The sequence below is a fragment of the Chlorella variabilis genome (assembly GCF_000147415.1).
Source record: "Chlorella variabilis unplaced genomic scaffold CHLNCscaffold_6, whole genome shotgun sequence".
NCBI classification, from domain to species: Eukaryota; Viridiplantae; Chlorophyta; class Trebouxiophyceae; order Chlorellales; family Chlorellaceae; genus Chlorella; species Chlorella variabilis.
Genome location: NW_005435082.1, coordinates 124,946 through 150,714, shown reverse-complemented (window position 1 = coordinate 150,714; position 25,769 = coordinate 124,946). Strand labels below are relative to the sequence as shown.

At 68.7% G+C, this 25,769-nt stretch overlaps 5 protein-coding genes across 5 annotated transcripts; 3 read left to right on the top strand and 2 right to left on the bottom strand.

The window, feature by feature from the left end:
• Positions 1-73: 73 nt before the first annotated feature.
• Positions 74-1,266, top strand: CHLNCDRAFT_30526 (hypothetical protein). Its single transcript, XM_005849178.1, has 4 exons — positions 74-236; positions 362-413; positions 634-721; positions 924-1,266. The coding sequence occupies exons 1-4, from the start codon at positions 123-125 to the stop codon at positions 970-972; spliced, it is 303 nt and encodes a 100-aa protein (XP_005849240.1). The 5' UTR covers positions 74-122; the 3' UTR covers positions 973-1,266.
• A 150-nt stretch (positions 1,267-1,416) lies between these two features.
• On the bottom strand, positions 1,417-6,971 carry CHLNCDRAFT_143468 (hypothetical protein; the record flags this gene model as incomplete). The annotated part of the gene is made up of 15 exons (XM_005848975.1): positions 1,417-1,620; positions 1,819-2,703; positions 3,030-3,191; positions 3,323-3,393; positions 3,528-3,683; positions 3,872-3,948; positions 4,124-4,281; positions 4,536-4,676; positions 4,800-4,913; positions 5,123-5,271; positions 5,498-5,618; positions 5,847-5,993; positions 6,221-6,409; positions 6,570-6,641; positions 6,825-6,971. The coding sequence occupies 15 exons, from the start codon at positions 6,969-6,971 to the stop codon at positions 1,417-1,419; spliced, it is 2,793 nt and encodes a 930-aa protein (XP_005849037.1).
• Positions 6,972-7,800: 829 nt separating this feature from the next.
• On the top strand, positions 7,801-11,698 carry CHLNCDRAFT_34838 (hypothetical protein; the record flags this gene model as incomplete). The annotated part of the gene is made up of 11 exons (XM_005849177.1): positions 7,801-7,883; positions 8,057-8,144; positions 8,384-8,471; positions 8,619-8,729; positions 8,964-9,087; positions 9,345-9,466; positions 9,704-9,777; positions 9,930-10,008; positions 10,165-10,238; positions 10,502-10,579; positions 10,883-11,698. 11 exons carry the CDS (start codon positions 7,801-7,803, stop codon positions 10,922-10,924), a joined length of 963 nt encoding a protein of 320 aa, XP_005849239.1. The 3' UTR covers positions 10,925-11,698.
• Positions 11,699-12,071: 373 nt separating this feature from the next.
• Positions 12,072-17,502, bottom strand: CHLNCDRAFT_143466 (hypothetical protein; the record flags this gene model as incomplete). The annotated part of the gene is made up of 15 exons (XM_005848974.1): positions 12,072-12,344; positions 12,414-12,480; positions 12,688-12,819; positions 13,028-13,164; positions 13,371-13,648; positions 13,970-14,053; positions 14,347-14,439; positions 14,690-14,786; positions 15,037-15,143; positions 15,399-15,476; positions 15,771-16,231; positions 16,415-16,559; positions 16,761-17,000; positions 17,095-17,155; positions 17,398-17,502. The coding sequence occupies 15 exons, from the start codon at positions 17,500-17,502 to the stop codon at positions 12,072-12,074; spliced, it is 2,358 nt and encodes a 785-aa protein (XP_005849036.1).
• Positions 17,503-20,217: 2,715 nt separating this feature from the next.
• CHLNCDRAFT_34835 (hypothetical protein) lies at positions 20,218-24,217 on the top strand. The gene is made up of 10 exons (XM_005849176.1): positions 20,218-20,694; positions 20,818-20,877; positions 21,057-21,140; positions 21,274-21,369; positions 21,559-21,647; positions 21,801-21,924; positions 22,405-22,577; positions 22,951-23,070; positions 23,231-23,343; positions 23,546-24,217. Exons 1-10 carry the CDS (start codon positions 20,374-20,376, stop codon positions 23,875-23,877), a joined length of 1,512 nt encoding a protein of 503 aa, XP_005849238.1. The 5' UTR covers positions 20,218-20,373; the 3' UTR covers positions 23,878-24,217.
• The last annotated feature ends 1,552 nt before the right edge of the window (positions 24,218-25,769 follow it).

Genomic DNA, 25,769 nt, shown 5'->3' with positions numbered 1-25,769 from the left:
CCGGCGCCACGTCGGCGCGCTCTAGAAGTCAGGCAATGCCATCGCCTCCGCTGCGGACTCTGTAACATCCATACTTCGTTTGGTGGCGCCTGTTGCTTCAGGGTTTGGCCGCAGCACGCAGGATGTCGGGCCTGAAGAAGCTTGTGCCCCTGCTTGACCGCGTGCTGGTGGAGAAGATCACGCCTCCTGCCAAGTCTGTGGGAGGCGTGCTGCTGCCGGAGTCGGCCGTGCAGAAGGTGGGCAATAGCATCGGGGCCGCCGCATGTGTGCCTGCACGCTGCGTGCTGCAGCTGCCTGCATGCTCACCCCCGCGATGTGGCAGAGGCACGCCGATAGCCGCTCTGACCGCGCATGTGTGCAGATCAACTCCGCCACCGTCGTCGCCGTCGGCCCGGGCCGGAGAACAAACACCGGTGCGTGTGTGCTGCTCTCGCGCTCGTCAGGGACATGCTGGCTGGCCGCTGTGCCAGCGCAGTGTGCTTGACATGCAAGCCATGTCACCAGGTTGCAGCCCGATGTCTGCACTGCGATGCTGCCGTTTCCGCCGCCGCTGCCGCCGCCGCCACGGCACATGCACCGCTGCCCCTCTGTCGCTCATGTCGCTGCCCGTCCCTCGCGCCCGCTTTCCTGCAGGCGAGCTGGTGCCCGTGAGCGTGAAGGAAGGGGATAAGGTGCTGCTGCCCGACTATGGCGGCACCACGGTCAAGCTGGAGGAGAAGGAGTGAGCTGGGCCTTGGGAGGGGATGCAGCGCGCGGGGCAGGGAGCGGGGCGCCAGGCTGCCTGCCTGCGCCGGTGCTTTAGGAGGCCAGGACGTGGCTGCAACCACGCCGCATGCCTTTGCTGGTGACACCATGCCCGGCGGTGCCATGCTGTTTCGTGCTGGCTGCTGACAGGACAACCCCCACACCCGCCACGCACGCAGGTTCCACCTGTACCGTGACGACGAGATCCTTGGCGTGCTGACGGAGTGACCCGCCTTGCTCACGCAGCACATGCCCAGTAGCAGCAGCAGCAGCGGCGGCAGCGGCCCGCGAGCTCAGCGGCAGAAGGAGGCGCCGCCGCCAAGCCATTCACCTCTGTCGGACCCTTCCCAACGCCAAAGGGCTTGCGTCTCTCGATTTCATTCCCTCGCACATTACCCTAGCATGCCCAGCATGATCCCTTTCCAGCTCCCTCCCACCTTGCCCGCCTCTCTGGTACGCGGCCATTCTGCGCCCTAGGCAGCCCTGCTCTCAAACACACTGAGTGTAACCACATAAACCTCATTCCACTGGCAGGCGAGACAGGAACAGGAAGCAGGCAGCATTATGTGCTGTGTGACGGATCATGACTTCCTGCCCCTGCCTCGCAGAGTGCATGTGGCACAGCCCAGTTCTTGTGAATGTGCATGAAAGTGCGTGCTCGCTGAGGAGGGGCTACTCGGTATCAGAGTCAAGGGTGAGGTCAATCGGGCTGCCAGAAATCACGGCGACGCGTGCCTGCCGCCGCTCCCGCACCGCAGCCTTGCCTCCAGCTGCGCCGCACCGAAGCCCGGTGGGCCAAGCTGCGTCCGCTGCGGGCTGCAGCGGCGGCGACAGGCGACCGAGGTTGGTGCGGGGAGGGGTGACGAGATCCACATACTCTGGGGCAGGAGGTGCGCGGGCTGTAGGCGGCAAGCCCGCTGCCCCTGCTGTTGCCAGCTGTGGTGGGGACCGCTGGCTGCCTTGCTGCTGCTGCTGCTGCTGCTGGCGCTGAGGGCCACAGCGTGCCGAGGTCGGCACTGCTGCTGCTGCTGGGGAGGGGCCACATGATGATGATTCGGGGGAGCTCAGCAGCACCTCGAAATCGCTCCCGCCTGGGGAGGCGGCGGCGCCCGGAGACGCTCCCACTCCCTCTGCTGCTGCTGCTGCTGCTGCTGCTGCTGTGGTGGATGCGGGATGAGGGTCAGCGCTTGCTCCCGCTGCCACCGCGCCCCGCGGGCTGCGCTGCTTCTTCTCGGGAGAACCCCGCTGCACCGGCGGCGGGTGCCGCTCGCGGCGCTGCTGCTGCGTTTTCCCTGCCGGCTGGCTGCCGCCGTCCATCACTTTGCTCAGCAGCGCCCGCACGCCGTCTGCCGTGGCGGGGAGGTGTTGTGCATACCGCTGCTGCTGCTGCTGCTCGGAGGCGGAGATGCCTGCCAGGCCATACCCGTCCCGCCCGCCACCCGCTGCTGCTGCCACCGCGGCGCCTGCCCCGGGCTTGGAAGCCTTGCTGGCGGCTCTTGAGCCCGCTGCTGCTGGTGCGCCTGGTGCTGCAGCTGGCTGCTGGCCCGGGCGGCGCTGCACAAGGTACCGAGTCAGGTCTCCATCGAGCTGGGGCTTAGGGCGGTACTGCGGGCCGTACCGCTGCCCCTGCTCCTCCCCTCCTGAATCGTAATCTATGAGCAGCTGGCGAGCGGCAGCTGCCTTGCTGTCGGCCCGCGGCTTGCGCACCCCGCCGCCGCCGCCGCCGGCAGCGGCCTTCTTGCCGCCGCTGCCGTTGCCGCGGGGCGCCCCTGCTGGCGCCGCTGCAGCCTGCTTCTTCTTGCCGCCGCTGCCGCTGCCGCTGCCGCTGGCCCCGCCTCCGGCCAGGCGCTGCTGGAACAGCCACTCCAGGCGGGGCAGGTACCGCTGCACCGCAGTGATGCGTACCGCCCGGTGCTCCGCAGGCTGCTCCTTGAGCCAGCGCAGGTCAAACTCTCGCACCTGCAGAGTGCGAAAGCAGGCAGGCACGGCAGGAGGAGCCTCAAAGACAGGCACCAGCGGTGAGCACCAGAGGGAGGTGGTGCATGCACTAACGGTGAGCAGCAGAGTGGTAGCAAGGTGCTTGAGGAGGGCAAGAGAGGCCCAGGCTGGGGCCGGCGGGCCGGCTGCCACACGTGCTCCCTGCTCCCTCCGTGCCGCCCAGCTGCCTGCTTGACTCCCGTTCCCAGGCCCGAAAGCAGGCCGAGTGCCTCGCAAGGCTGCCGCAGCAGTGCGCAGCAAGCAGGAGGAGGGCCAGCAGGCAGGGCCAGCCTGCCAGGCCCACTCACCGACATCGTCTCAGGCTGGCTCATCCACCCTGGGCTGGCGCCGGCCGGCTGGCTGGCGGACTGGCTGGCAGCCTGGCTGAGCACCGCCTCCTCGTCTCCCTCGTACTCGCCTGCCCCCCACCCAGCGGCGCCGGGCTTGGCCCGCGGCTTCTTGGCTTGCACCTGCAGCAAGCGGGCAGACAGCGGCGTGAGGTGCAGCTCCACAGCTCCACAGCAATGCCAGGCTCGAAATTGAAGCAGCTGTTTGCACTCTTCCATCTGCCGCCGATGAGCTGCAGCGTACTGCACCGTACCTGCAGCTCCCCCAGCCCCTCCACATCAGAGTCCACCCGCTCCCAGCGCAGCACGTAGCGCCAGTGCGCGCCTGCGCAGCCAGCAGCGCAATCGAGGGGCAGGCAGGCGGTCGGGCAGCCAGCAGCAGCAAACCAAGGCGCTGCCTCACACACAACAAGGGGACAACGGGAGCACCGGTGAGACACATGTACAGCAGCGTCTCACCAGTGAGCTCATCTATCTTGCTCTTGAGGCCGTGCACCTTCTGCACCTCCACCGCCCGAAACTCCACGCCTTCCGCCGGGCCGTGCTCCCCCTCGCCCCGGCCCTCCTGCTGCAGATCCCACTCCAGCAGCACCGGAAGCAGCTTGCTGCGCACAGCTGCAGGCGTAACGGAAGGGAAGGACAAAGGAAGAAGGGCGGGCATGCATGGCCATAACAGGGCCACTCTTCATGGTGGTTTGATGCCCGCAGCTGCGCCTGGGTGGCTTCCTGATTCGCAACCTAGCTGCTCGGCACGGTCCGTTCCAGCCCGCAATTCGGGTACAAGGCTGCTGCAGGCCTCTCACCCGGTAGGTCCCACACCATCTGGCGGCGCCGGGCGTCGATGTAATCAAACACCGCCCGCACGCGGGGGCGGTGCAGCCTGCGGGCACCAGCGGGGCGACCCTCAGCACTTGGTGCGGTGTGCTCGACAGGGATGATGTGTGCCTTGCCACGAGTGCCACAGTGTAGAGGGAGGAGAAGAGGCAATACACCTGCTGCTGCCACTAGCCTGCCCTGAAACCCGGAAACTCACGTGCTCACAGCCATGTGCTCACCAGTGCAGCTTCCGGCCCGGCGCGCCGCCCAGCTCCCCCAGGCGCTGCTCCACATAGGCGGCCGCCTCGCGGGCCTGCCGCTCAAACACGCCAACGGCGGCCTGCGCCTCCGCCAGGAACGACGGCTTGCGCCGCACCCGCTCCAGGATGCGCTCCACCTGCAGGATGGGCAGGGCAGGTAGGTGGGTGGATAGGCAGGCACACGAGTAGAGCTGACAGGTAGGCTGGCAGGCAGGTAAATAGATAGAAAGGCATACACACGCAGCAGGGTGGGCTGACAGGCAACCGGGGAGGCCTGACAGGCAGCAGACCGAAGCGGGGCAGGCCAGCAGCGGGCACTGCTCTGCCAAGTGCGAGAGAACACTGGGGGAGCTGGCAAGGTACTGACAGGAAGCGGCAAGGCCCAACCCACCCGCCGCTCTGTCTCCTGGCGGTGGAAGGCGCAGCGACAGGGCCCGCAGGGCGCGTCCTGGCAGCCGCCGTCCTCGGCGGGCGTGCAGCAGCGGCACGGGTTCTTGCCTGTGTGCCGCTTGATCTTGCCCGCGCGCCCGCTCTGCAGGCGGAGGTGGAGGAACAGCGCAAGGGCAGGAGGCTGGCGTCAGCCACCGGCAAGGGGCATGCAAGGGGACTGGGAGCACAGAGCCAGCCTAGCTTGCACTCAGGGCAGGTGGCCAACTCCAGGCGAGAAGCAGCCCAGGGTAGGGCGGCGACCGCTAGCACTCGCCTCATGGCCGCATGACTGGCAACCGGTGCACTTGGTCAGCGCCAGCAGGTCGTGCCGCGGCGGGCGCTGCAGCAGGGCAGGGCAGGAATCAAACACCCGACGCATGGGATGCAGGCGCGGGTCGCATGCATGCATGCATGCATGGCCCGCTGCGCTGTGCTGCGCTGTCGTTGGGTCGGCAAAGGGTGCAGGCTCCGGCGAGCAGCTCCCCACCTCCCACCACCCGACCCTGCCACTAGGCACACACCTGCACACACCCGCACACACCCACATACCTGCACCAGCTCCGCCAGCCGCTCCAGAACTTCGCTGTCGTCCTCCTGTGGCTCCCCCTGCCCCGCTGCCGCGCCGCCTCGCAGCAGGTAGCGCGCCACTGCCAGCCCTCCCTTGGACCCCACTCCCTGGGCGCCCTCCAGATCATAGTCTGCTGGCCAGTGGAGGGATGATTGGAGGGATGAGTGGAGGGAGGGCACGGCATGCAGGCAGGCATGCAGGCAGGTGGGCAGATGGGCAAGGGATGGGATGGGACACGTACCAGCAGCAAGGCCGGGGACTGGCTTGAGGTACAAAGGGGAGTGGGGCTCGCAGGTGCAGCACAGGGGGCACGGGCGGCCAGCAGAGGCGTGCAGGCCTGCGGGCAAGCCACCCACCCGAGCCCGACAGCATAGCCAGCACGCCCAGCGCCTTGGTGCCGCCCCTGCGCAGGCCCAGGCGCCGCCGCACGGCAGCCATGCCCACCCGCCGCAGCTCGCACTCCCGAGGCTGGCCGGTCTGCAAGGGCGGGGTGGGGAGGGAGCGGGGGACGGGCCGGCAGCGTGGGAGCGCTGCTGCTGTAATCGGCAGCGGGGCATGCTGCCAGATTCCACCCACATGCACACAGTTCATGCAGCACCGACGCCCAGCACCAACACCCAGCCCCAGCCAGGCGACCGGCCCGCGGACCCGCCCCGAACCTCAACCCCCACCCCAACACACATGCGCCGCCGCTGCTGCACCCACCTGCAGCTTGACCGTGTGCAGCAGGCTCTCGGCACCGTACAGCAGCGCGTCGCCGTCCGGGGTTGCGCAAGCGTCGCAGCAGCCGGCCGCGCTCAACGCGGCGCACACGGCCTCCGCCTCGCCCGGAGCATAGAAGACGGGAAGGCCCTTCGGATGATTGGGGGGGTGGAGGATGGCAGGGGCGGGTCACAGCAGGTGTGGGCCACCAAAGGGCAGCGCTAAGGGAACCGCAGGCAAGCCGGCGAGCTGCAGCCGCCTCGCGTCGCCGCCGCGCTCCTTTCCAGGCTGCTCTCCACGCGTGGGCAGTCCCCTGCGCTGCCAGAGCAGCTCCCAAGCCCTCCCCACCCCTCCTCCTCCCTCCCGCTCCCGCTCACCAGCTCCTCCAGCATCATGCCCAGCGTCTGGCCCAGGCGCTGGAACTGGCTGGCGCCCTGCTGGCTGCCGCCGCCGGCGTAGCCGTTTCGCGAGGCAAACCGCGCCTGCTGCGCCGCGCGCTTCTCCTGCGGCGGCCGCCCCTCCACCACGATCACAGGCAGGCAGCCGTGGCGCAGCCACTGCACGGCCTGCGGGGTTTGGGGAGCAGGGGTGCAGGTGCAGGCAGGTATGGGGGCTGGGAGAGTCAGCTCCCAGGCTGGACAAGAGCCCCCGGCAGGCAGCCGCTGCCCGCCTGCCCAGCAAGGCCCTTGGGGCTGTTGCCTTACAAGCACGCCCGCCGCCGCTCACCCGCTCAAAGGCCACCTTCATGCAGCGCTCCTCCTTGCTGAAGTGCGGCAGGAGCGCCTGCTGCTGGTCGGCCTGTGGGGCGGGGCAGGCACGCGCAGCAGCGCCGTGGTAGCGGTCGGTGCAAGGACAGGGGCGAAGAAAGCATCCACTTCAGGAACAGGCCCCCAAACCCTGCCCATTGTGCGTGTCATTAACCAGGCTATCTTTTCAGTCTTGATGGAGGGCTACAGCCCAGCCTGCCCAGCTTCCCCCTACCTGCATGAGCCAGGGCGAGAGGTCCACGGCCACGGCGGCGCCGTCCACCGCTTGCACGATGTGCGCCAGCTCATCGGCGGAGGCGCCGCGGTAGTGCTCCACCACCTGCTCCGCGCCCAGCAGCTGCCAGAGCGCGGTGACCCCCATGGAGGCGCGGGCGAGGCGCTAGCGGCTCCTGGCGGGCGCGCCGCCGGGGCGGTGGGGCCGTCGGGCGGCCGGGAGGCCGAGCGGGAGACTGGCGGCCTTGCCGCCCAAGCAGGCAGGGCGCCGCGTTGGCCTCAGGCGGGGCTTGGGATGCGGCTCAGGCGGTATGGCCCACTTGCAGGGCGTCCGAGGGCCCGCAGGCGGCTGGCCGTGCAACAGTTGTTGGGAGAAGCACAGGCAGGTGCTGTGCACGGCCCAGGGTGATCGAGGCGGTCCCTGCTGCAGCGCAGAACAAGCCAGCGCCTCCCAGGCGGCCGAAATTTCCGGGCCTGCTGTGGATGCTGCGGGTGAGGAGGGCTCTGCTGAAGGGGCAGGCCGACTGCGGCCTCCCTGCAGTGCGGCAAGGCGATCGCCGAGACCCCGAGCTGCTGGCGAAGGGCCCCGCCTCCCTGCCCCTGCCAGCCCTCCTGGTCTCGGTGCTCCCCATCTCGGCACACTAGCCCCTTCCTGCTGGATTGACGCAAAAGGCACCGACCCCTGACTGTCCCAGTGTTTAGGGTCCGTCCTGTAGCCCCCCAGGCGCCGTATGCAGCAGCTGCAGAGCGGAGAGCGAGGCGTGCAGCTTGAGCAGCAGCAAGTAATCACCAAGGTGGGGCGTCCCGGAAGCGCCGCCCGCCCGCCGACCGACTGGGGCCCAGCAGCCCTCGCTGCCGCCGCCGTCCATTGCCGCCTGCCGCCCTCTCCCTTGCTTGCCAATGGCCACCCGCGCAGCCCGTCTCACACCAGACGCGCCTGTCCCACCCGCCTGCTGCAGCAGCAGGCGGCGCCTGGCATGGCCACCGACAAAGAGAAGCGCAGCTTGACTTGGGCCCAGATCACCAAGTCGCTATGCGCGGGGGGCGTCGCGGGGGCCGTGTGAGTGCTGCCGCCGCGGCTGCCACCAGGGGACGGGGCAGGCGCTGGGCGCAGCCGTGCATCCATCAGCGAACGCCCAGCCCTGCCCAGGACGCAGCAGCAGGCCGATTGGCTTGCCAGGCGGCAGCGGCACCGAAGCGCGGCCCGGTGCTGCACCTCCCTCTTGTGTGCAGGAGCCGCACGGCCGTAGCTCCGCTAGAGAGGTTGAAGATTCTGATGCAGGTGCAGGGCAACGAGAAGATGTACACGGGCGTGTGGCAGGTGGGTGCTTGCGGAGCGCGCTCAACAGGGCAGCGGAGGCGCTGGTGGTGGCGGGCGCCGCGCCTGGGGCCTGCAGGATGCTTTTGCCGGGGACGGGGCGGATGGCGGGCAGCCGGCAGCGCGCGGCAGGGCACTGGGACGCCGCGGGCAGCCGGCTGCTTGCTGCCTGCGGCGTGCTGCCTGCGGCTGGGCTGATCGGTGTGGCTGCGGGGCCACCGCATGTGTGTGCGCGCGTGCAGGGTACATCGCACATGTTCCGCAATGACGGCATCAGGGGGATGTTCAAGGGGAACGGCCTCAACTGCATCCGCATCGTGCCAAACCAGGGTGCGGCGCCGCGCGCGGAAGTGTGGCTGGTGCAGCCAGGGCAGGGAGGGGGGGTTTGCGTGTTGCCGGAGCGGCAGAGCATCATGCATCTCAGACGCCGCATCCTCCCCGCCTTCTTCCTTCCGTGGTGTCGCTTCTGGCATGCAGCCATCAAGTTCCTGACCTACGAGCAGCTCAGCCGCAAGATCAGCCACCACTTGATAGACAACGGCGGCGATGGGCAGCTGACGCCGCTGCTGCGGCTGTCGGCGGGCGCAGGTGCGTGGCACGTTCCGCACACCTCTTCCCGTCGCTTCGCCTGCGCGGCACTGCTCCCCTCCTCGGCCACGCCGGCCTGCTCCTCCTGCTGGCCTGGCCCTGCCTGGGCAGGCACAGTCCGGCCGTGTCGCTGCATGGCTGCCGGCTGTGCCCGCTCCGCTCCCAGCTTGTCGCCCCAGCCTTCACCGATCTCAGGCCTCGCTCCCCTCCCCTGCCTCGGCGGCTGCCGTGCAGCTGCGGGCGTGGTGGGCATGTCTGCTACATACCCTCTGGACATGGTACGGGGCCGTATCACAGTACAGGAGGCGGGCAACCCGCAGTACCGCGGCCTCTGGCACGCCACCGGCTGCATCATCAGGTGCGGCTCCTAGCTTATAGCGCACCTGATGGCGCCGTGGTGGTGGTGGCGTTGGTGGCTCTGGCGTTTCGGAGCGGGGAGGAGAGGCGGGGTGCTGGGGAACCCGCTGCTCGGCGCGCTGCCCTGCACGCCAGCCACGGAGTGGCTGCCGCGCTGGCCCAGCTGCCTGCCCTCGGGAACCCGCCCGCACCTGTGCCGACCTGGAAACTGGGCGCGGCGCCGCCTACCGACTGGCGCCCTGCGCCCGTGCCGTGCAGGGAGGAGGGCCTGCTGGCGCTGTGGCGCGGCTGGCTGCCCAGCGTGATAGGCGTGGTTCCGTATGTAGGTCTGAACTTTGGTGTGTACGAGACGCTCAAGGATGTGATCATCAAGACGTGGGGTGAGCTGGCACGCTGAGCTGGCGGCGCGCTGAGCTGGCGGGGTGCAGGTTTTCTCTCGGCTCGCGGTGCTTCCTGCGCAGTCGGTGTGTGCTGGGTGTGTGGACAGAGGCGGCGGGCTGAGCCACCGCCCTCGGCACGCGCCACATCCGGCGCAGCCGCCATATGCGGTGGCTGTGTGCCGCGCCGCCTGCCTCCATCCCCGCCTCGCCGCTGACCCTGCCGCCTGCTCCGCGCAGGCCTGCGCGACGAGCGCGACCTGAGCATCGCAGTGCGGCTGGGGTGCGGCGCGCTAGCGGGCACCATGGGCCAGGTGAGCTCCCGCGGCGGGGCTGCAGCAGCGCTGCTGGCGCCGGCAGGCACACCTGCGTGCGCTGCCGCCTCGGCGGCCCTCCACCTCACACGCCCCACCCTCCCTGCCCCCACACCTCACCACCACCCACCCACCACCCCCGCCGCCTGCAGACCCTGGCATACCCCTTTGACGTCGTGCGGCGGCGGCTGCAAGTGTCGGGATGGTCAGGAGCCAAGAACCTGCACGCAGGTGCGACGCCGCGGCCTTTCTTTTCGTGAGGCGCCTGCGGGGCACCTGCATCGGGCGCACACGCACGCAGCTGCCGCCACCTGCCCCAGCTGTTGCGCTGCTCGCTCCCACGCTGTCGCTGCCCGTTCACCCTACTCCACCCCACCCCACCTGCAGACCACGGGCAGGCGGTGGCGTACCGAGGCATGATGGACTGCTTTGTGAGGACGGTGCGGGAGGAGGGCATCCAGGTGCGTGGTGCAGGAGTGGGCAGTACAGGAGTGGTCGGCACAGGAGAGGCCGCCGCGCCCGCCCGCTGCCCCAGGCAACGGCTGCGTCCCATGCGCAGCCTGCCGCTTGCCATGGCCCCAGCGCAAACACACACACACGCCACCACCACCGCAACCGCCGCCACCACCACCTCACATGCCCTCCCGCCTCCGTCACCCGCCTCACGCATCTTCTGCGCCTCCCTTGCCCTCCCTGCCCCCTGCCGCCTCCCTCCCCACCGCAGGCGCTGTTCAAGGGCCTGGCCCCCAACTACGTCAAGGTGGTCCCCTCCATCGCCATCGCCTTTGTCACCTACGAGCAGGTGTGTGGGGTGGGGTGGGGTATGTGTGCGCGTGTGGTGTGTGTGTCTGTGTGTGGTGTGTGTGGCTGTGCATGCGGTATGGTGCTGCCTCGTTGGTTCGCCTCTGCTCTGTCATGGTTTGTTTTTCTGCTGGCGTTGGCCCGCCCGGCTGTTTTTGGTACCTGTCGGCTGGGTGCCTGCCGGCTCTGGTGGCCTTGTGTGGCTTATCAAACTGCCGCCGTGCCCTTGACGACCACTGCTTGCCGCTCCTGAACCTCTTCTCCCACCCTCCCCAATGGCCCAATGAACCTGCCCTTGCCACAGGTCAAGGAGATTCTGGGCGCCGAGATCCGGCTGTCCGACTGAAGCTGAGGCCGAGCAGCCGGCAGGGGCTGGGCGGCGGCCCCGGCACGCCCCCCTGGCGCAGAGGCGTGGCTGCCTGCTGGCCGCAGGCTGGCCAGGCGCGGCGCGGCGGGCGGCCCGGCATTCGTCACGATTCGCGGAGGTGTTTGTTTGCTGGCTGCTGCGGGCTGGCAGCGGGGAGGGCTTTCCTGCTGTCTCAGCCCAGCCCAACCTTGAATTCTGGTTTTCACAGACAGGCGAGGCTCCAAGCTGTGAATGAGCCACCGCTTTTCCTACTCCTCCCTGTTTGACTCACGCCTGCCATTCTTGGCCGGGCAGCGGCACCTGGCGCCGCTACTGCACACCCACCCTGCACCCCCTCCTCGCTCCTGTTTGTTCGACCGCCTTCCAAGCATAGCGCCGAAGCCCTCTCTCGCCTGTTTGCACCCTCCCCGCCGCCCGCTGCTGCCTTGCACCACTTGCTTGCCCGTGCGCGCCTCGCCCCGTACTGCTAGCGCTGCCCCGCCTGTAGTGCTGTCCGCCTGCCCGAGGTGAAGCACTCCCGGCATCTCCCCCCTCACCCCATTTCGTGTCCCCTCTGGTTTTCCGCCTGCCTGCCGGCGCCATGTGTGGCCCGTGAGACGAGCGCATGTGTATCCGGCTGCCCAGGCTTGACCCATTCATCTCCTCTGCCGGCCGATGCGGCGCGCGCGCCTCCCCTGTACCGCGCCGCCACCTTTTTGCTTGTGACCGCAGACAGACAGCGCTGTGGCTCCAGTGTTGTAAACCTTTTCCAACCTGCAGGCCGCGCAGAGGTGTGCTTGGGAGGCAGCTGTGTGAGGCCTGGTGCGGGCGGCAGCCAGGCGGCACCCAGGCTCAGCCTGAGGTGCAAAGGCGCTGGGTGGGAGGGGCGGCAGCAGGCCGGCAGACAAGACCGCGCGTGTGTTGAGAGTGGTGTCCGTCCGCTTACAAGTGACGGTCCGGGTGTTCAAGCAATAACACAACAAGTGCAAGTGCAGGAGTATCTACAGGTAAACATACATGACGTGGGATGAGGAGTGAATAGAATGAGTAGAGCCAAATTTCAGCCGGAGCAGGCGGCAATCAATGCTCTCGCAGCTCTTCGTCCTGCTGCGCAGCACAGCTCGCCCCTCAGCCTGCAGGCTGCCCCTCAGGCGGCCACCAGCTTCTGCAGCAGCTCCACCTCCTGCTGCATGTCGCTATCTCCCAGCGCCGCCACCTCGGCCCGGAAGAAAGACAGCAGCTGGCACAGCGCGGCGCGGGCCTCGGGGCCCACCCGCAGCGCCTGCGACTGGCGCTCCCACTGGCCCAGCTGCATCCACGCCGGCATGGTGGGGCGCTCCGGCTCGCCCGCAGCCTCCTTGCGCGCCAGCCCATCGGGAGGCAGCAGCGGGCAGCCCGGGCGCAGGCGCCGCGGGCCGGCCTGCGCCGCAGGGCGCTGCGCAGCCACCGGAGGGCCCGGGGCGGCGNCGGCGCCCAGCCCGGCAGCCACCCCCGCATTCCAGCCGTCGTTGCCGGGCGGCCGGGGGGACTTGACAGCCGCCCACTCATCCACCAGCCTGCGGGAGGCAGGACAGAGCGAAGAGAGGGCATCAGTTTTGGTTGGTGGGCGACGGAGCAGGGAGCGGGATGCCGCCCGGCATACGCACGCGGCTCAGGCGCGGCGAATGCCGCCTGCAAGCGCCAGCACGGCACGGCACGGCACGGCACAGCACAGCCCAGCGCATCACGGCACGGCACGGCACGGCATGGGACTGCCAGCTCACCAGCACTGCAGGGCATCCACCAGCCGCGCCAGCGCCACCGCCTTGCGCACGCCGCTTGAATGGAAGTAAGAGGCGGCGGCGGCGCCGCCGCCGGGGCCGCGCTCGGCGGCGGCCGCCGCCGCCAGCAGCCGCCTCGGCAGGCACCTCCACCATCCTCAGGGTGTCGTACTGCCGGCCAGACCTGCGTGTGGTGTGGATGGGTGGGTGGAGGGGCTGAGGCGATGGCCAGTGGCGGCTGGAAGCGCTGGGCAGGCGAGGCGCGGTTCAGGCGTGGGGGCTTGCAGGGATCTGTTGGATTTGGGGCCGGCTGAATCCCGACTGAAGCCCGGCTGCAGCCCACCTGTCTGCGTAGCGCGCGCTGAGGCGCAGCGGCGGCGCGGTGCGCGCGTCGGTGCCCGGCGGCGGCCGCATGCGCAGCAGCACCACACCGCCCTTGATGCCCTCCTCGCTCTTGGCGGACGGGAAGAGCGTGCTGACCTGCGGGGGCGGTGCGGGTGGCAGGACGTGGGCGGATGAGAGGATGGGAGGCACGGGACACCAGGGGACAGCGGAATCCTTGTTGCCAGCTGTTTTCAAGCACCAACAGCCAGCATCGCTCTGGGGCAGAGCACAACCTGGGGCTGCCAATAACTGGCAGCAGCGCAGGAAGGCACACCCTCAGGAGGCTCTCACTGCAGACTCACCCGCATGATGCTGCCGCCGCCCGACAGCCGCCGCTCCTCCGAGTCCGGGCTGCCGTACACGTGCACTACCTTCCACCCGCCTGAGCCGGCTCCGGGGGACCCCGGCCCTGCGCCAGGCGCCGGCTCGCCGGCCGCAGCCGCGCCGGTGACGCCGCCGCCGCCGCCTGCGCCCTGATGAGCTGGTGCCAGGCTGGCGGGGTCCACCCTGAGCTCCAGGTCGAACACCAGCGGCGCCACCATGAAATCGAACTCCTCGCCCAGCCGCCGCTTGAACTCGCCTGGGGAGCAGCAAACGAGAGGCACACACGCACGGGAGGGAGGGGAGCGGGCAGGGTCAGCAGGAGCAGCAGGAGCGGCAGCCGCCCGGCCCGGGCTGCTCTCTCGAGGCGTGCGGGCTTGACCCACACATGGGGCCAGCCTGGGAGCGCACCGCGCGCACGGCGGTGCCAAGCAAGGAGCAGCCAAAGGCCGCGGGAGCCTCCCTGCCGCTCAGCAGGCTCCTGTGCGGCGTGCATGCAGGCCGTGCACTGCCGCACAGCACACACAAAAGCTCGCTGGTCAGGCTCCGCCGCCAGGCCCGGCAGGCTGGTGCCGCTCACCCGGGGAGTGGACTGAGAAGTAGGAGGCGCCTCGCACCCGCATGATGCCCTCCACCAGCTGCGTCTGGAAGTCCAGGCCCACGCCTGCGGGGAGCGGCGGCACGTGTGTGTTGGGTTGGGTTGGGTGGTGTGGGTTGGGCTGGGGGTGGGGTGGGGGACAGACTGTGTCATATGCAGGGGTGGTTGGCGCAGGGATGTGTGATGTGTGGGGTGGGGTGGACTCAGGCAGGGACCCACGCGGCAGGCAGCGTGGCATCCCCCTGCGGGCCCCGCCCCTGGCCCCTGCGCCCGCCTGCGCCCTGCGGCTCCCTGCTGCGCCCTGCTGCGCCCCCTGCTGCGCCCTGCTGCGCCCTGCTGCGCCCCCTGGGGCCTCTCACCCACGATGGTGGCGTACAGCCGGTCTGCGGCGGCGGCCTTGAGACGCGCCAGCAGCCCCGTCTCGGACACGTCGCCACAGTTGGCCTCAGCGTCTGCGGCACGGGGGGCGGCGAGGGCCGGGCAGGTTAGGGTTGAGGTGGGGAGAGGTGGCGCCGGTGGGAAGAGGAGGGGTGGAGGCAGGCGGATGGGCAGGCACGCAGGCGGGCAGGCAGGCGGGGCGGCCGACGGGGTGCAGGCAGGGAGACCAGATGGCTGCCGCAGGGGCCGTGACGCCACTTCCCAGCCCTGAGCAGCCTCCCGCGCTTGCACATGCGCACATGCGCATGCAACCCCCCCCCACACCTGTCAGCACGATGAGCCGGTTCTCTGTGGCAAGCGGGTCGCCATCCACGAAGCCACCCCAGCGTCGCAGCTGCGCCATGCCCTCATCCAGCCCCGCCTGCAGGTCTCGAGGGGGAGGCGGCGGCAAGGCGGGTGAGGTGGACGGGGCCAGGGCTGCATGCCAGCCGCCGGCGCGCGCCTGCCGTCAGGGCTGCATCGCAGCCTGCCGGCAAGCTGCGGCGCGCCGAGCAGGCTGCCCGCCACGCACATGCGCGGCTGGTCCCTTTCCAGCTTTCCAACACAGAACAAAATAGAAAGGAAGAGAAGTCAGAAAGCGCGGGGCGTGCCTGGAAGTTGGTGCCCCCCACGGTGCGCAGGCTGTCGATGCCCGCCTGGATCCCTGCCGCGTCGGCGTCGCCCCAGCGCCCCATGCGCTTGGGGGTGGCGGCGGCGTCGGAGAAGAGCGAGATGGCGACTGCGGGGGGCGAGGGAAGGGGGAGGTCGGGTGGGGTGGGTGTGCCGAGTATAGGGCAGACCGAGGAGAGAAAACATAAGAGCGGGCAGGCAGAGCCGTGCTGCGAGGCAAGCAGGGGAAGGCCCGGGCCGGGCCCACCCCTGGCCCCCACCCTAAAGCCGGCTGCCGCCTCCCACCCCGCCCCACCCGCCGCCCGCACACGGCAACCACAGGGCAGCGGGGAGGCGCCGCGCCGGCGGGGGGGCCGCCGCTCACCGCAGTCGTCGGGCGACAGGCGCTCCAGCACGCCCTTGATCACCTCCTTAGCGACGTCCAGCTTGGTGCGCCGCGCCTCTGCAAGAGGGTGGGAGGGAGGGCGGGATTTGCAATTACAAGACAACTGTATGAGTCGGTTGGGGCGCGATGGGCAGGTGGTGCCCGTCAGGCGGGGGTGGCATGCCAGGGTGGCAGGCCGCAGCGGCGGTGCCAAGGCGCGGGCAGACGGCGGGGTCTGTCTGGGGAAAAAGTGCCCCCTGGCCCCTCTGCGGCAGCCGGGTTGCCTCATTCACACCCCATCGGCAGCAGAGCCGGCAGCCAGCCAGACTCACAGCCCCAGCCCGACCCCAGCCCCAGCCCCAGCCCGCGCACCCTCTCCCTGCAGCGTGGCCTGGCGCCCCGTGGCGGCATCGTAGTAGTGCCTGTCAAAGGCGCAGTCCATAGATCCCGACACATCCAGCAGCAGGCAGAGGTTGAGGCGGGGGCGGCGGAAGTCGGTGAGGCCGGAGTCGAGGCCCACAGCCAGGAAGACGTCCTGCTGTGCCTGCTGGGCCTGCTGGGCCTGCTGCTGGTCCTGCTGCTGGTCCTGCTGCTGCGCCTGCTGCTGGGACTGCTGAGCATGCTCGCCCGCCGGCCCGTCCCCGGCGCCCTGCCGGGGTGCAGGGTCGGCGAGGCGAGGGGAGGGCGAGGGGAGCGGGGAGTCGGCGCCGGCCGCGGTCAGGCGGTCGTCGTCGGCCGCGGCGGCGGCCACCAGTAGCGGGTCTGGTGCGAGGGCCAGGGAGTAGGTGGGGGCGAAGAGCTCGGTGGGGCGAGGTGGCGGCGGCGCCTCGCCGCTGGAGGCGAAGGCGGGAGCAGCGGGGCGGCGGGCCGGTCAGCTGGCAGTGGCAGGGGCAGGGGCGCGCTGGGCTCAAACACGAGCCGGCAGCGCCGGGCCTGCCTGCCTGCCCTTCTGCCGGCATGCCCGCCCGTCCGCAGCTGCCTGCCCGCCCGACCAGCCGGCCCGCCCGCCCGCGCACCCGGCATCCACCCAGCCGTCTGGGGGCGTGGGGGAGGTGTCGAAATAATAGTCTTTGATCAGGCCCTCGTAAGTGACGTCGCTGGGGAGAGGGAGGTGCCCCGCGGCAATGTTCTCCCGAAAGTTGGCGGCATCCTGGGCGCCGCCTGCGCAGGGGTGGAGGAGGGAGGCAGGCAGGCGTGCGTGCGTGCAGGTGGGCAGGCGCTGCGGCGGCGCTTGGCGGCGAGGGAGGCGCCGGCGCGCACGGGCGGCGGCGGCTGAGTGATGTGTGCAGGCGCGGGCGCTGGATGGGCGGTCTCTCCGCTGTGCTGCACCTGGCGAGTACAGGGCTTGCTGCGCGGCCTCACCGGTCTTGAATCCGATGGCGCAGCCCTCTGCGGCAAAGGCCGCGCCGCCAGGGGCCATGGCGGCGCAGGGCGCCGCGCAGGGTGCCGGCATCATCCTGGGCGGCGCCGGCGGCATGGCGCCGCACTTGGCCGCCGCCTGCGGGGCGCCGCCGCCGCCGCGCGCACCCACCAGGCTGCCCAGGAGGCGGCGGGCGGCGCCGGCGGGCTGGCAGGCGGTGGTGGCGGCGCACGCGTACGCGCCTGCAGTTGCAGAGGAGGCAGGCAGGCAGGCGATGTGGGCACGGTGTGGCCTGGCAGTTCGGGACAGCGGCAGCAGCAGGAAGGCAGGTCTCACCGTGCTGGTAGGGATCCACTTCCTGCAGCGCCTCGACGCGCCACGTGTTGCCATCGACCTCCTGCAGAAGGAAGGGCAGCTCATGGTGGGCAGCGGGGAGGAAGCAGCGCCAGACTGGCGGCCCTGCCGGGCGCCGCCGCCGCCTGCGTTGCAATCCGTGGCGCCTGCTTGCGGGCGACCCCATGGGGTCGCTGGCCAGGCGCGGCATGACGGCGATCACACCCAGACCGGAGCTCTGAGGGGCGCCCAGGGTGCTGGAGGAGGCAACGCGGCGCCAAGTCCGAGGGCGCCGACACTCCCCACCTTGGGCTCCTCCTTGCCTTGCGGGTCCCTCTCCTCCTCCATCACGTCTGCCTGCGGCTCTGCCGGGTCGGAGACCTGGCGCATGGCGTTCAGCAAGCGCTTCATTGTGTTGCTGGGCTTGGCTGGTTGTTGCTTGCTGTGAGAGGTCTGCAACGACGACGTGAGGGGATTGCGGTAAGGGGCGGCGGGGATAACGGCTTGTTTTGCGCCTGAGAGTTGTACTTTCCAGAGGCCATGTGCCTCACCTTCCTAGCGGCTACCCGACGCCGAGATGGGTAGCTTGCACTGAAGCTGCAGGGAGAAACCACTCCCCACTCCCCCTGTGTGGTTCACCCACTTTCCTCTCTATAGCAGCATCGTCTGTGGGGCTGCGCATGTTTACCGGCGGCACCACCACCGCCGCCCCCCACTGGGCTGGCAGCCGGTCGCCTCCCAGGCGGCCTTTCTTTGTGCTGCGTGTCCCGCAGTTTGTTCATGAAAATGAATGCATTTGCATCTCACATAGATCAAAAGAAGCACCATAATACATTGAAAATGTTCAAAAAAACAACAGCGGCACCAACCTAACTGGCAGCGGGCTTTCGGCGCCGCCGGTCAGTCTTGACGCCCCAGTGCAGCCCCTCGGGGCTTTGCCGCCACTGGCGCTCAAAGGCAGCCAGCTGCGCCTCGCTGCAGTCCACTTCGGGGCGCTTGCAGAAATGGAGCACGGGCTGGGTCAGCGCCGAAAGAAGCGGGCCACGCCCCCGAGCCAACAGGCCCTCCCATTGCCCCTGCACTTTTAGGTGATCTGCACGCATCGCCATCCCAGGCAAACCAGAATTCATGTAGCTAGGATGGGAGACGAAGAACTCATGAAAGGCCAAACCAAGCACTTCTGCCACCCAGGCGGCCTTCAGCTGCATGGTGGCGCCGCAAAGGTCATGGGCCATCAGCGTGGGCCTCTTCTGAAACGTGGCCCAGATCTGGCTGTCAGTCAGCCCCTCGCTGCGCAGGTAGTCCCAGTTGGACTGCACAGTGCTGGCTGGCGCACCCTGCAGCGTTGGGACCTTGTTCAGCAAGGCCGTCACTGCCTCGCGGTGCTGCAGCTGCAGCGGCGCATCTGCCTGCATGCCCTCAGCCGCCTGCATCAGCCTGCCGATCACTTCCACAAGTGCATCCAAGGACGGCATTGTAGTGCCAGCATTTATGCTCGCCAGGCCAGGCTGTTGGGCAATCTGCTGCAGCATCTCTTCGACAGTGACGCCCAGGACAGCCGCCCTGGCTGCCACCCGCCGGTCAAACTCTGCTGGCTCCAGGCGCAGTGCCGTGGAGCGCAGGGCGATGTGTTTAGCTGCAGGCAGGGTGGTACATAGACAAAAAAGGACGCCCATCCGACAACAATGAACCTCGCATCACCAAAATAGCCTCACCTGTTGCCACCCTGCCATACACGTGCTGCAGATGCTTGGCCATCTGCTTGGCGCGGGCTGGGTCCCCGAACAAAATGGCGCAGTGCTTAAACACCGCTGCCGCAAACTCAGCGCTGCTAACGCCCAGCTCCTCGTGAAGGAGCCGCTGAGCCGTGGTGATGCAGCTGCTGTTCCGCGTCAGCTGGTATGCACCACTGCCAGGGTAGGCGATGAGCGCGGCCCCCAGCCGTGTGAGAGGCGGATCCAGCGGCGGCAGGCTGCTGCTGTCCAGGTCCTCAGCCAGGTCCCTCGAAACTGCCAGGCTGCTTATGAAGGTGTGGTGTGTGGTGGTACAAAAAGCTGGCTGTGCCTCACACAGGCGCTTGAGGTTGCGCGTTGCCAGGCCCTCCTTCCGCAGCGCTGCCATGTTGGGTGCCAGGTCACGCTGCACCTTGTCTGGCGGATACCGTTCGCTGCTGACCTTGCTCTTCTGCAAGGGGCAAATGGTGGCTTGGCTGAAGCCCTGCTGCTCCCGAAGGTGGCGCCACAGCGGCAGCTCATCCAGCATCGCTGCATCGCCAGCTGCGGAGGTTACGCTGGCACAGCCTGCAGCCTGGACCTTCGCCGCTGCTGCTGGCAGCTGCACCACCGTGGACATGAGCCCAGGCGTGCGGACGGCTGCCACACTGCTGCTGCTATCACAGTTGCTTGCAAAAACTTCTGCTTGGTTTGCTGCCACTGCCAGAGCGGCTCCAGTCTGCGACGTTGCCGATCGAATAGGCGCCCTGCGGTGCAGCTGCGCCAGCGCGCCAGCTCGTTGAGGAGCAGCAGCGCTCTACTGACCGCCGACCGCAGCAGCGTGCTGCTGCTGCTGAGCAGCGCATCGGATGTGCGAGCCAGCATGCCGCAGGCCGGCAGGAGGGCAGATCACTGGCCTGTTGCCGGCTGCCGCTACTGCCTGCGCTGCTTCTGCTGCTGCTTGGAGCAGATTATGGAGCAGCTGGCCAGAGAGCTATGGGGGACCTGCAGTGCCTGATTGCTGCGATGTGCAGCACTACCTGGGCCGCTTCTCCCGGCCTGCACCACAGTCGCGCGTTGGGAGGCCAGGAGATGAGCGGCCTTGCGGCGGCGACGGTGTCGGGGCGGGCAGGCGGGTCCTAGGCAGACGGGTGTGCTGACACACGTATGCAGCCCGCTGGCAGCTTGTGGAGCGTTCCTCACCGACACTCTCAAGAGAGCCGACTTCGAACTTGCCTGCACGAGTGTCCAAGGGCGGGGGGACTGGATGCGATCTCTGTACGGGACGTGCAACGACTGTGCAACGGGTTTGAGCTGCCGAGTTCTCTGAACGCCCCCGCCTCGCTGGCAGCGCGCCAGTGTGGACGATTAAAGCCATGCACCCTGCTGGGCGCGCATTGTCGCTATCCTACTTGCCGTCCATCTGTGCATCAACTGGCAGCGCGGCAGCCGCTTTCGGGCACCGCACTCGTAGTAGTAGCGGGTGCCAGAGCAATCGCCCTGCTCCAATTGGCGCGACAACTAACGTGCCCACGCTCGGTTGACACTAGAACTTCACAGCTCAGTGGCAATGCAGCTTGGTGCCGGTCGGCAAGTGTCGGCGGCGCCGGTCGCCGGCCCTGCCTCCCGTCTTCCCTGCGGGTTGGGCCTTGCGTCGCCACGCCATCCTTGGCCAGCATCTCGTGGCCCCTTAACACACCACCAACGGAGACGGCAGCTGCGGGTGGCCGTGGCAGGTGGTCCCGGCCAGCAGCCGGAGGAGGCGCCGGAGCGGCCTGCGTTCCCCGCAGCGGCGGCGGCGGTGCGGCGGCAGCAGATCCAGCGCGAGCGTGCCGCCATCCGGAACCGCATCGAAAACCTGGTGGCTACTGACTTCGATGAGGAGGACGCGGTGAGGGCAGCCACCTTCTTTCCCCTTTGCTCTCCTTGCCCGTCTCCTGGCAAGCAGCGACGGCGACCACTCTCTCGTCCCATCTACCTGCTGCCCGCTGCGCCTGCTACCTGCCTGCTGCAGGCCTTGATCGACCTGGTGGGGGACGAGTTCAAGGAGGCCGACCGCAAGAACCTGCGCACGGTGCGCCGCCGGGCCTACCGCGCTGCGCCTGCCCGGCAGTCTGCTTGGATGCGACCATGTGCTTGCGACCCCCCAATGCTGGTTGCTGCCGGACCGCCCGCATGGCCGGCGCTGCTGGGTGCCGCTCTTATTGTGCTGACCGTCCACCTCGGAGCGACCCATTTGCCAACCGGCCGCAGGTATTTGACTTCGATCGGTGGAAGAAGCACCGCAGCGGCAGCCGGTACATGCGCCATGCGCGGGCCACCTTCACCTCGCGCATCGTGAGCGCTGCACCTGCATGGCAGCTGCCCGTTTGTGGTCCCTGCATGCAGCAGGCGCCACCCGGCCCTCGACCTCAAGTGGTCAGCGGCTGCGGCTGCCCTCCCTGATCCCCGGTGCCCTGCCCCACCGCAGACTCAAGGCCTGGCTGCGCCTCTGCTGTACGTGACGGGGCTGTCCATCGCGGTTGCCTCCTGGCACACCGCAGCCGAGGTGCGGTGGGCGGGCCCTGTGCACCACAGCGCCTACGCGCCTCGCGAGGCTGCCGCTGCGGTCACCCCCTCGCTGCTTTGTTGTGTCGCCCGCCCTCTATCCGCCCTGCACGCGGCTGCACGTGCTCTTCCTGCTGCTGCCTGCATGCTGCCTGACTCCGATCATGCCGCCTGACTGCCGCCTCGCTGCGCTCGTGCTGCCCCGCAGATGGGCATCTTGTCGCCCATCCCCGAGCTCAAGATCGACACCACCTTCAGCCTCACCTCCTTTGCCCTCTCCCTGCTGCTGGCCTACCGGTGAGGCCGCGTGCCTGGCGCGGCACTGGCATGCAGCCCTGAGCTAGTCCGTCTTGCGCGCTTGTGGCCGGCACTACACTCCCATCCTGCCTGTTCTCACCACTGAGCACACCCAGTGAGCTGTACTGTATGTGCTGCCCTCATGTGCCGCAGCACCAACGCGGGCTACGGGCGGTGGGACGAGGCCCGCAAGATGTGGGGGCTGGTGGTGAACCGCAGCCGGGACATGACCCGCCAGGTGGGCGCCAGGCTGGCAGGGGCGGGGCAATGTGTGCATGTGCCAAGCCATAGCTGGGACGCCACGCCAGTGGGCGGCGCAGGCTGCCGGAGGGCTGGCAGACGCTGCCGCTGCCGCTGCTGTGCCGCGGGCTGCGCCGGTCTGCCGCCGCCGCCGCCGCCTGCCTGCCTGCCCACCTGCCTTGCCTGCGTCGCTCCATGTGCCGCTTGCAGGGTCTGGGCAACATCCCCGACTCGCAGCCGGGGCTGCAGGCAGGGCTGTGCCGCTGGATCATTGCCTACAGGTGAGGAGGCTGGTGGGCCCGCAGGCAGGCAGGCAGGCAGGCAGGCAGGCAGGGTGGGCATGCGGGTGGGCATGTGATGGGCATGGGCAGCCCTGTGGCCCCGCCGCTGCATCCAGAGCGCGGCAGCCGCCGCCAGCGGCCAGGTGACTTGAGCCACACCCATCACCCACCCCTCCTTCCCCTCTGCCCTGCGCCTCCTGCCCTGCCTGCCCTCCCCCTGCTCTTTTAAAGCTGAGAACATATTCATAACTGTCTGCACCTGCAGCCGCTCCCTGATGTGCCACCTGCGCGGCGGCGAGGACATAGAGTCTGAGCTGGCGGGGGTGCTGACACCCAGGGAGCTGGACGCCCTCAAGGCCTCCGCCCACCGCCCCAACTACTGCGTGCAGGTGCGAGGGAGGAGGGTGGCGTGTGCGTGTGCGTACACGTGCGTGTGCAGCTGTGTGTGCTGGTTGGGTAGTGAAGCTGGGCCGGTGTGCGAGGGTGTACTGTGATTATCCTGCCCGCCTTCCCTCCCACCCCTCCACAGGTGCTGGCCGCCATCCTGCGAGAGGCCAAGCTGCCCGGCTGGACGGTGGACAACGGCGACAGCTTCGCCAACGTCAAGGCCTCCGCCTTTGTGCGCATGGACGAGCAGCTGACGGTGTTTGCGGTGAGCGGCACAGCAGGGGCTGACATGTCAGGGCAGAACAGGGCCAGGCATGGAGTGGCACAGCACAGCGCAGCACAGCACATTATGGGGCAGGCCACAGCAGACGTGACCATGGCAGAGCCAGGTGCAGTCGTGGTAGCGCCGTGGGTGGCTCGCTCCCACCCCTGCCGCCCGCCGCTGCCTCCCCGCAGGATGTGACGGGCGGCTGCGAGCGCATCCTGCGCACCCCCATCCCCCTCTCCTACACCCGGTGAGCGCGGGTGCTGGGGTGGAGCCAGCTGGAGCCGCCATCAGCAAGCAGGAGCCCGAGGGGTCCCGCTTGCTTGCCTACCTGCCCACCATTCAACCTGCCAGCCTCCTCCGGCGCCCCGTCCTACACCCTTGCTTGCCGCCCCATGTCCCATGTGCAGCCACACCTCCCGTTTCATGATGATCTGGCTGACCGTGATGCCCTTCACGCTGTGGGATGCGGCGGGGTGGGCCATGGTACCGCTGGCCATGACCGTCGCCTTCCTGCTGTTGGGTGAGCGGGGGGCGGGGCGGGGACTTGTGGCGCTGCGAGCAGCGGGCCTGGGACAGCACAGCATGCGACAAATTGCGTTGCCCACGCGTTGGGCTCCTTGCACTGCACCCCACGCCGCATGCCCTTCCCCGTGTTCCCCTACCAACGCACCTCCCCTCGTGCGCCTTGCTTTCCTCCCTGCCTTCCTTTCTTCCCGCGCCAGGCATCGAGGAGATTGGGGTCATGATCGAGGAGCCCTTCAGCGTGCTGCCCCTGGAGGTTATCAGCCGCACCATCGAGGGCAACGTGCGGGAGCTGGAGCGCGCGCACGGCCTGGAGGCGGCGGCCATGAAGGAGCGGGAGGCGGCACTGGCGGCGGCGCGCGACGGCGGCGGTGCTGCGGCGCCTGCGGCCCCCGCCGACGGCCAGGTGGATGCCCTGGACCTGGTGCTGTCCATCCTCCCAGAGGAGGAGCTGCGGCAGCCGTGGGGCCCGGGCCTGGCGATGCTGAGCGGGACGGCGGGCCCCGCCACCGTGCCGGCGGGCAACAGCTGAGCGCCCGCGCCTGGCCGTGGAGAAGAGTCTTGTAGCTCACCGCCGGTGAGGCCCCCACCGCCCTTTGCCCTTGATTGTTGATTTGATTTGTTTCCAGCACGATTCATTCTTTCCCTCCTTGAGTGAGGTGGCAACGCCTGGCGCCATACATTCATTCATTCAGGCAGCCCTGGCGGCGCCAGCTGTTGCTGGCTGGCGCTGCCGCTTGCCCTCAGAAACGCACATGTGCATGGAGAACCCACATACCATTCATCGCTGGCGTCCGACGCGCCTGCCAGCCACACCGCCCAGTTTTTGTTCTCAGGTGTCCCTCCTTTCATCCTTGTAACAGCAACCCCCTGTTTGGCAAGAGAGTTGCGAGGCGCAGCCTGCGGTGCGTGTGGCGGTCGGCTGCCGCCGCTCGTTCCGATCCAGGCAGACAGGCTGGCAGGCAGGCTGTATGGTAAGCCCCAGCTGCACTTTCCTGGGTCACAAGCACGGTCCTGCCTTCCCCGCGCCGCCACCACGCTCTGTGCGCTGCGCTCGCTGGCAGTTGGGAGGCAGGTGAGCGGCCCAAGCGAGCGATTGGCGGCCTGCTGCCGTCACTCCTTCAACCCTTTTAAAGGTCGTTGGTTGCAGCCGCAGGGATGGCACGCAACCTCTTCGCCGTGGGGCTGCTGGCCCTCTGCCTGGTGGCCGGCTGCTCGGGTGAGGCCGCTGCTCATGTGCAAGGCATTCATGTGCGAGAGGAACGCTTCAGGCAGGACGCCGCAGCGAGCGGTCTGCAGTTGCAGGGCTGCCGGCGGTTGAGTGGGCTGCCATGTGCTGCCCGCTGCAGGCCAGCCTTCCACGGACCCCATGGAGGTCCAGTCCTTCGTCAACGATATGTCTCTGATCGTGAGTGGGCCTAGGGGGCGGAGGCCGGGCGCCATGCCCGCCCGTGCGTGCGCCGCCCGTCGCCCTGCTGGCAGCCTGTGGCAATGCTGCTGCGAGCTGCGAGGTCCAGCATGTATGATGACAGGGACAGCGAAAGGTGGATGCTGCATGCATCAACATGAGGGATCAATGCGCGCTGGAGTGCCGGTGTACTGAGCACCCCCCGCCGCGCAGGGCTGCCTCCCTTCCCGGCTGCCGCAGGTGTCCAACGTCAAGGGCGCCGCCCTGCCAGAGAGCCAGGCCATGCTGGACGAAATCTTCAACTCCATCAACAGGTGGGATCGGGTCACGCAGCATGTTCTGTTCTAGGGAGTAGGAGGGCGCGGCAGTAAGGCAGCATGCAGGCAGCATGGTCGCCTGCTTCCCGCCGCTGATGACCAAACCCCCTTCCCTCTCCCTCCTCCCCATCAAACCTGCAGCGTGGCCAACCTGTGGTGGAACGTGAGTGGGCTCCCTGGCTTATCCTGCGCACCCGGCAGTGCTCGCCACCTGCCCCTGGCACCTGACCCGCTCATCCCCTCACTTGCGCCGCCTCCCCCACGGCTGACCCCGCAGATTGGGTGGAGCTCCACCGGCCAGGCGGACTGGGACAACCTTGTGATGCAGGCCAATACCCTGGTACAGCGCATCCAGATGACGGTGCCCAGGTGGGTGGGCGCGGGCGCATGCATGGGGGCGGGGTGGGTGTCGGTCGGTGGGTACGCATGGCAGGCATTGCGTGGGTTGGTGATGGGTGTGGTACTGTAGCCGGCGGCGCAGCAGCCCGTAGCGCCGTGCTTGCTGAGGATTGTGCACAGCGCTGGGGACTGCCATGAGCACCTGGTGCGCGCGATGTCTTGGCCCTCGCTCAACGCCAGCCTCCTGCCGCCGCGTCGCTGCCCCGCACCTGCTGCAGCCTGCCCGTGAGCTCGGGCCAGAACTGGGGCTCCGCCTACCCCCAGGACGACATGGAGCTGGTGATCGAGGGGATCTGCGAC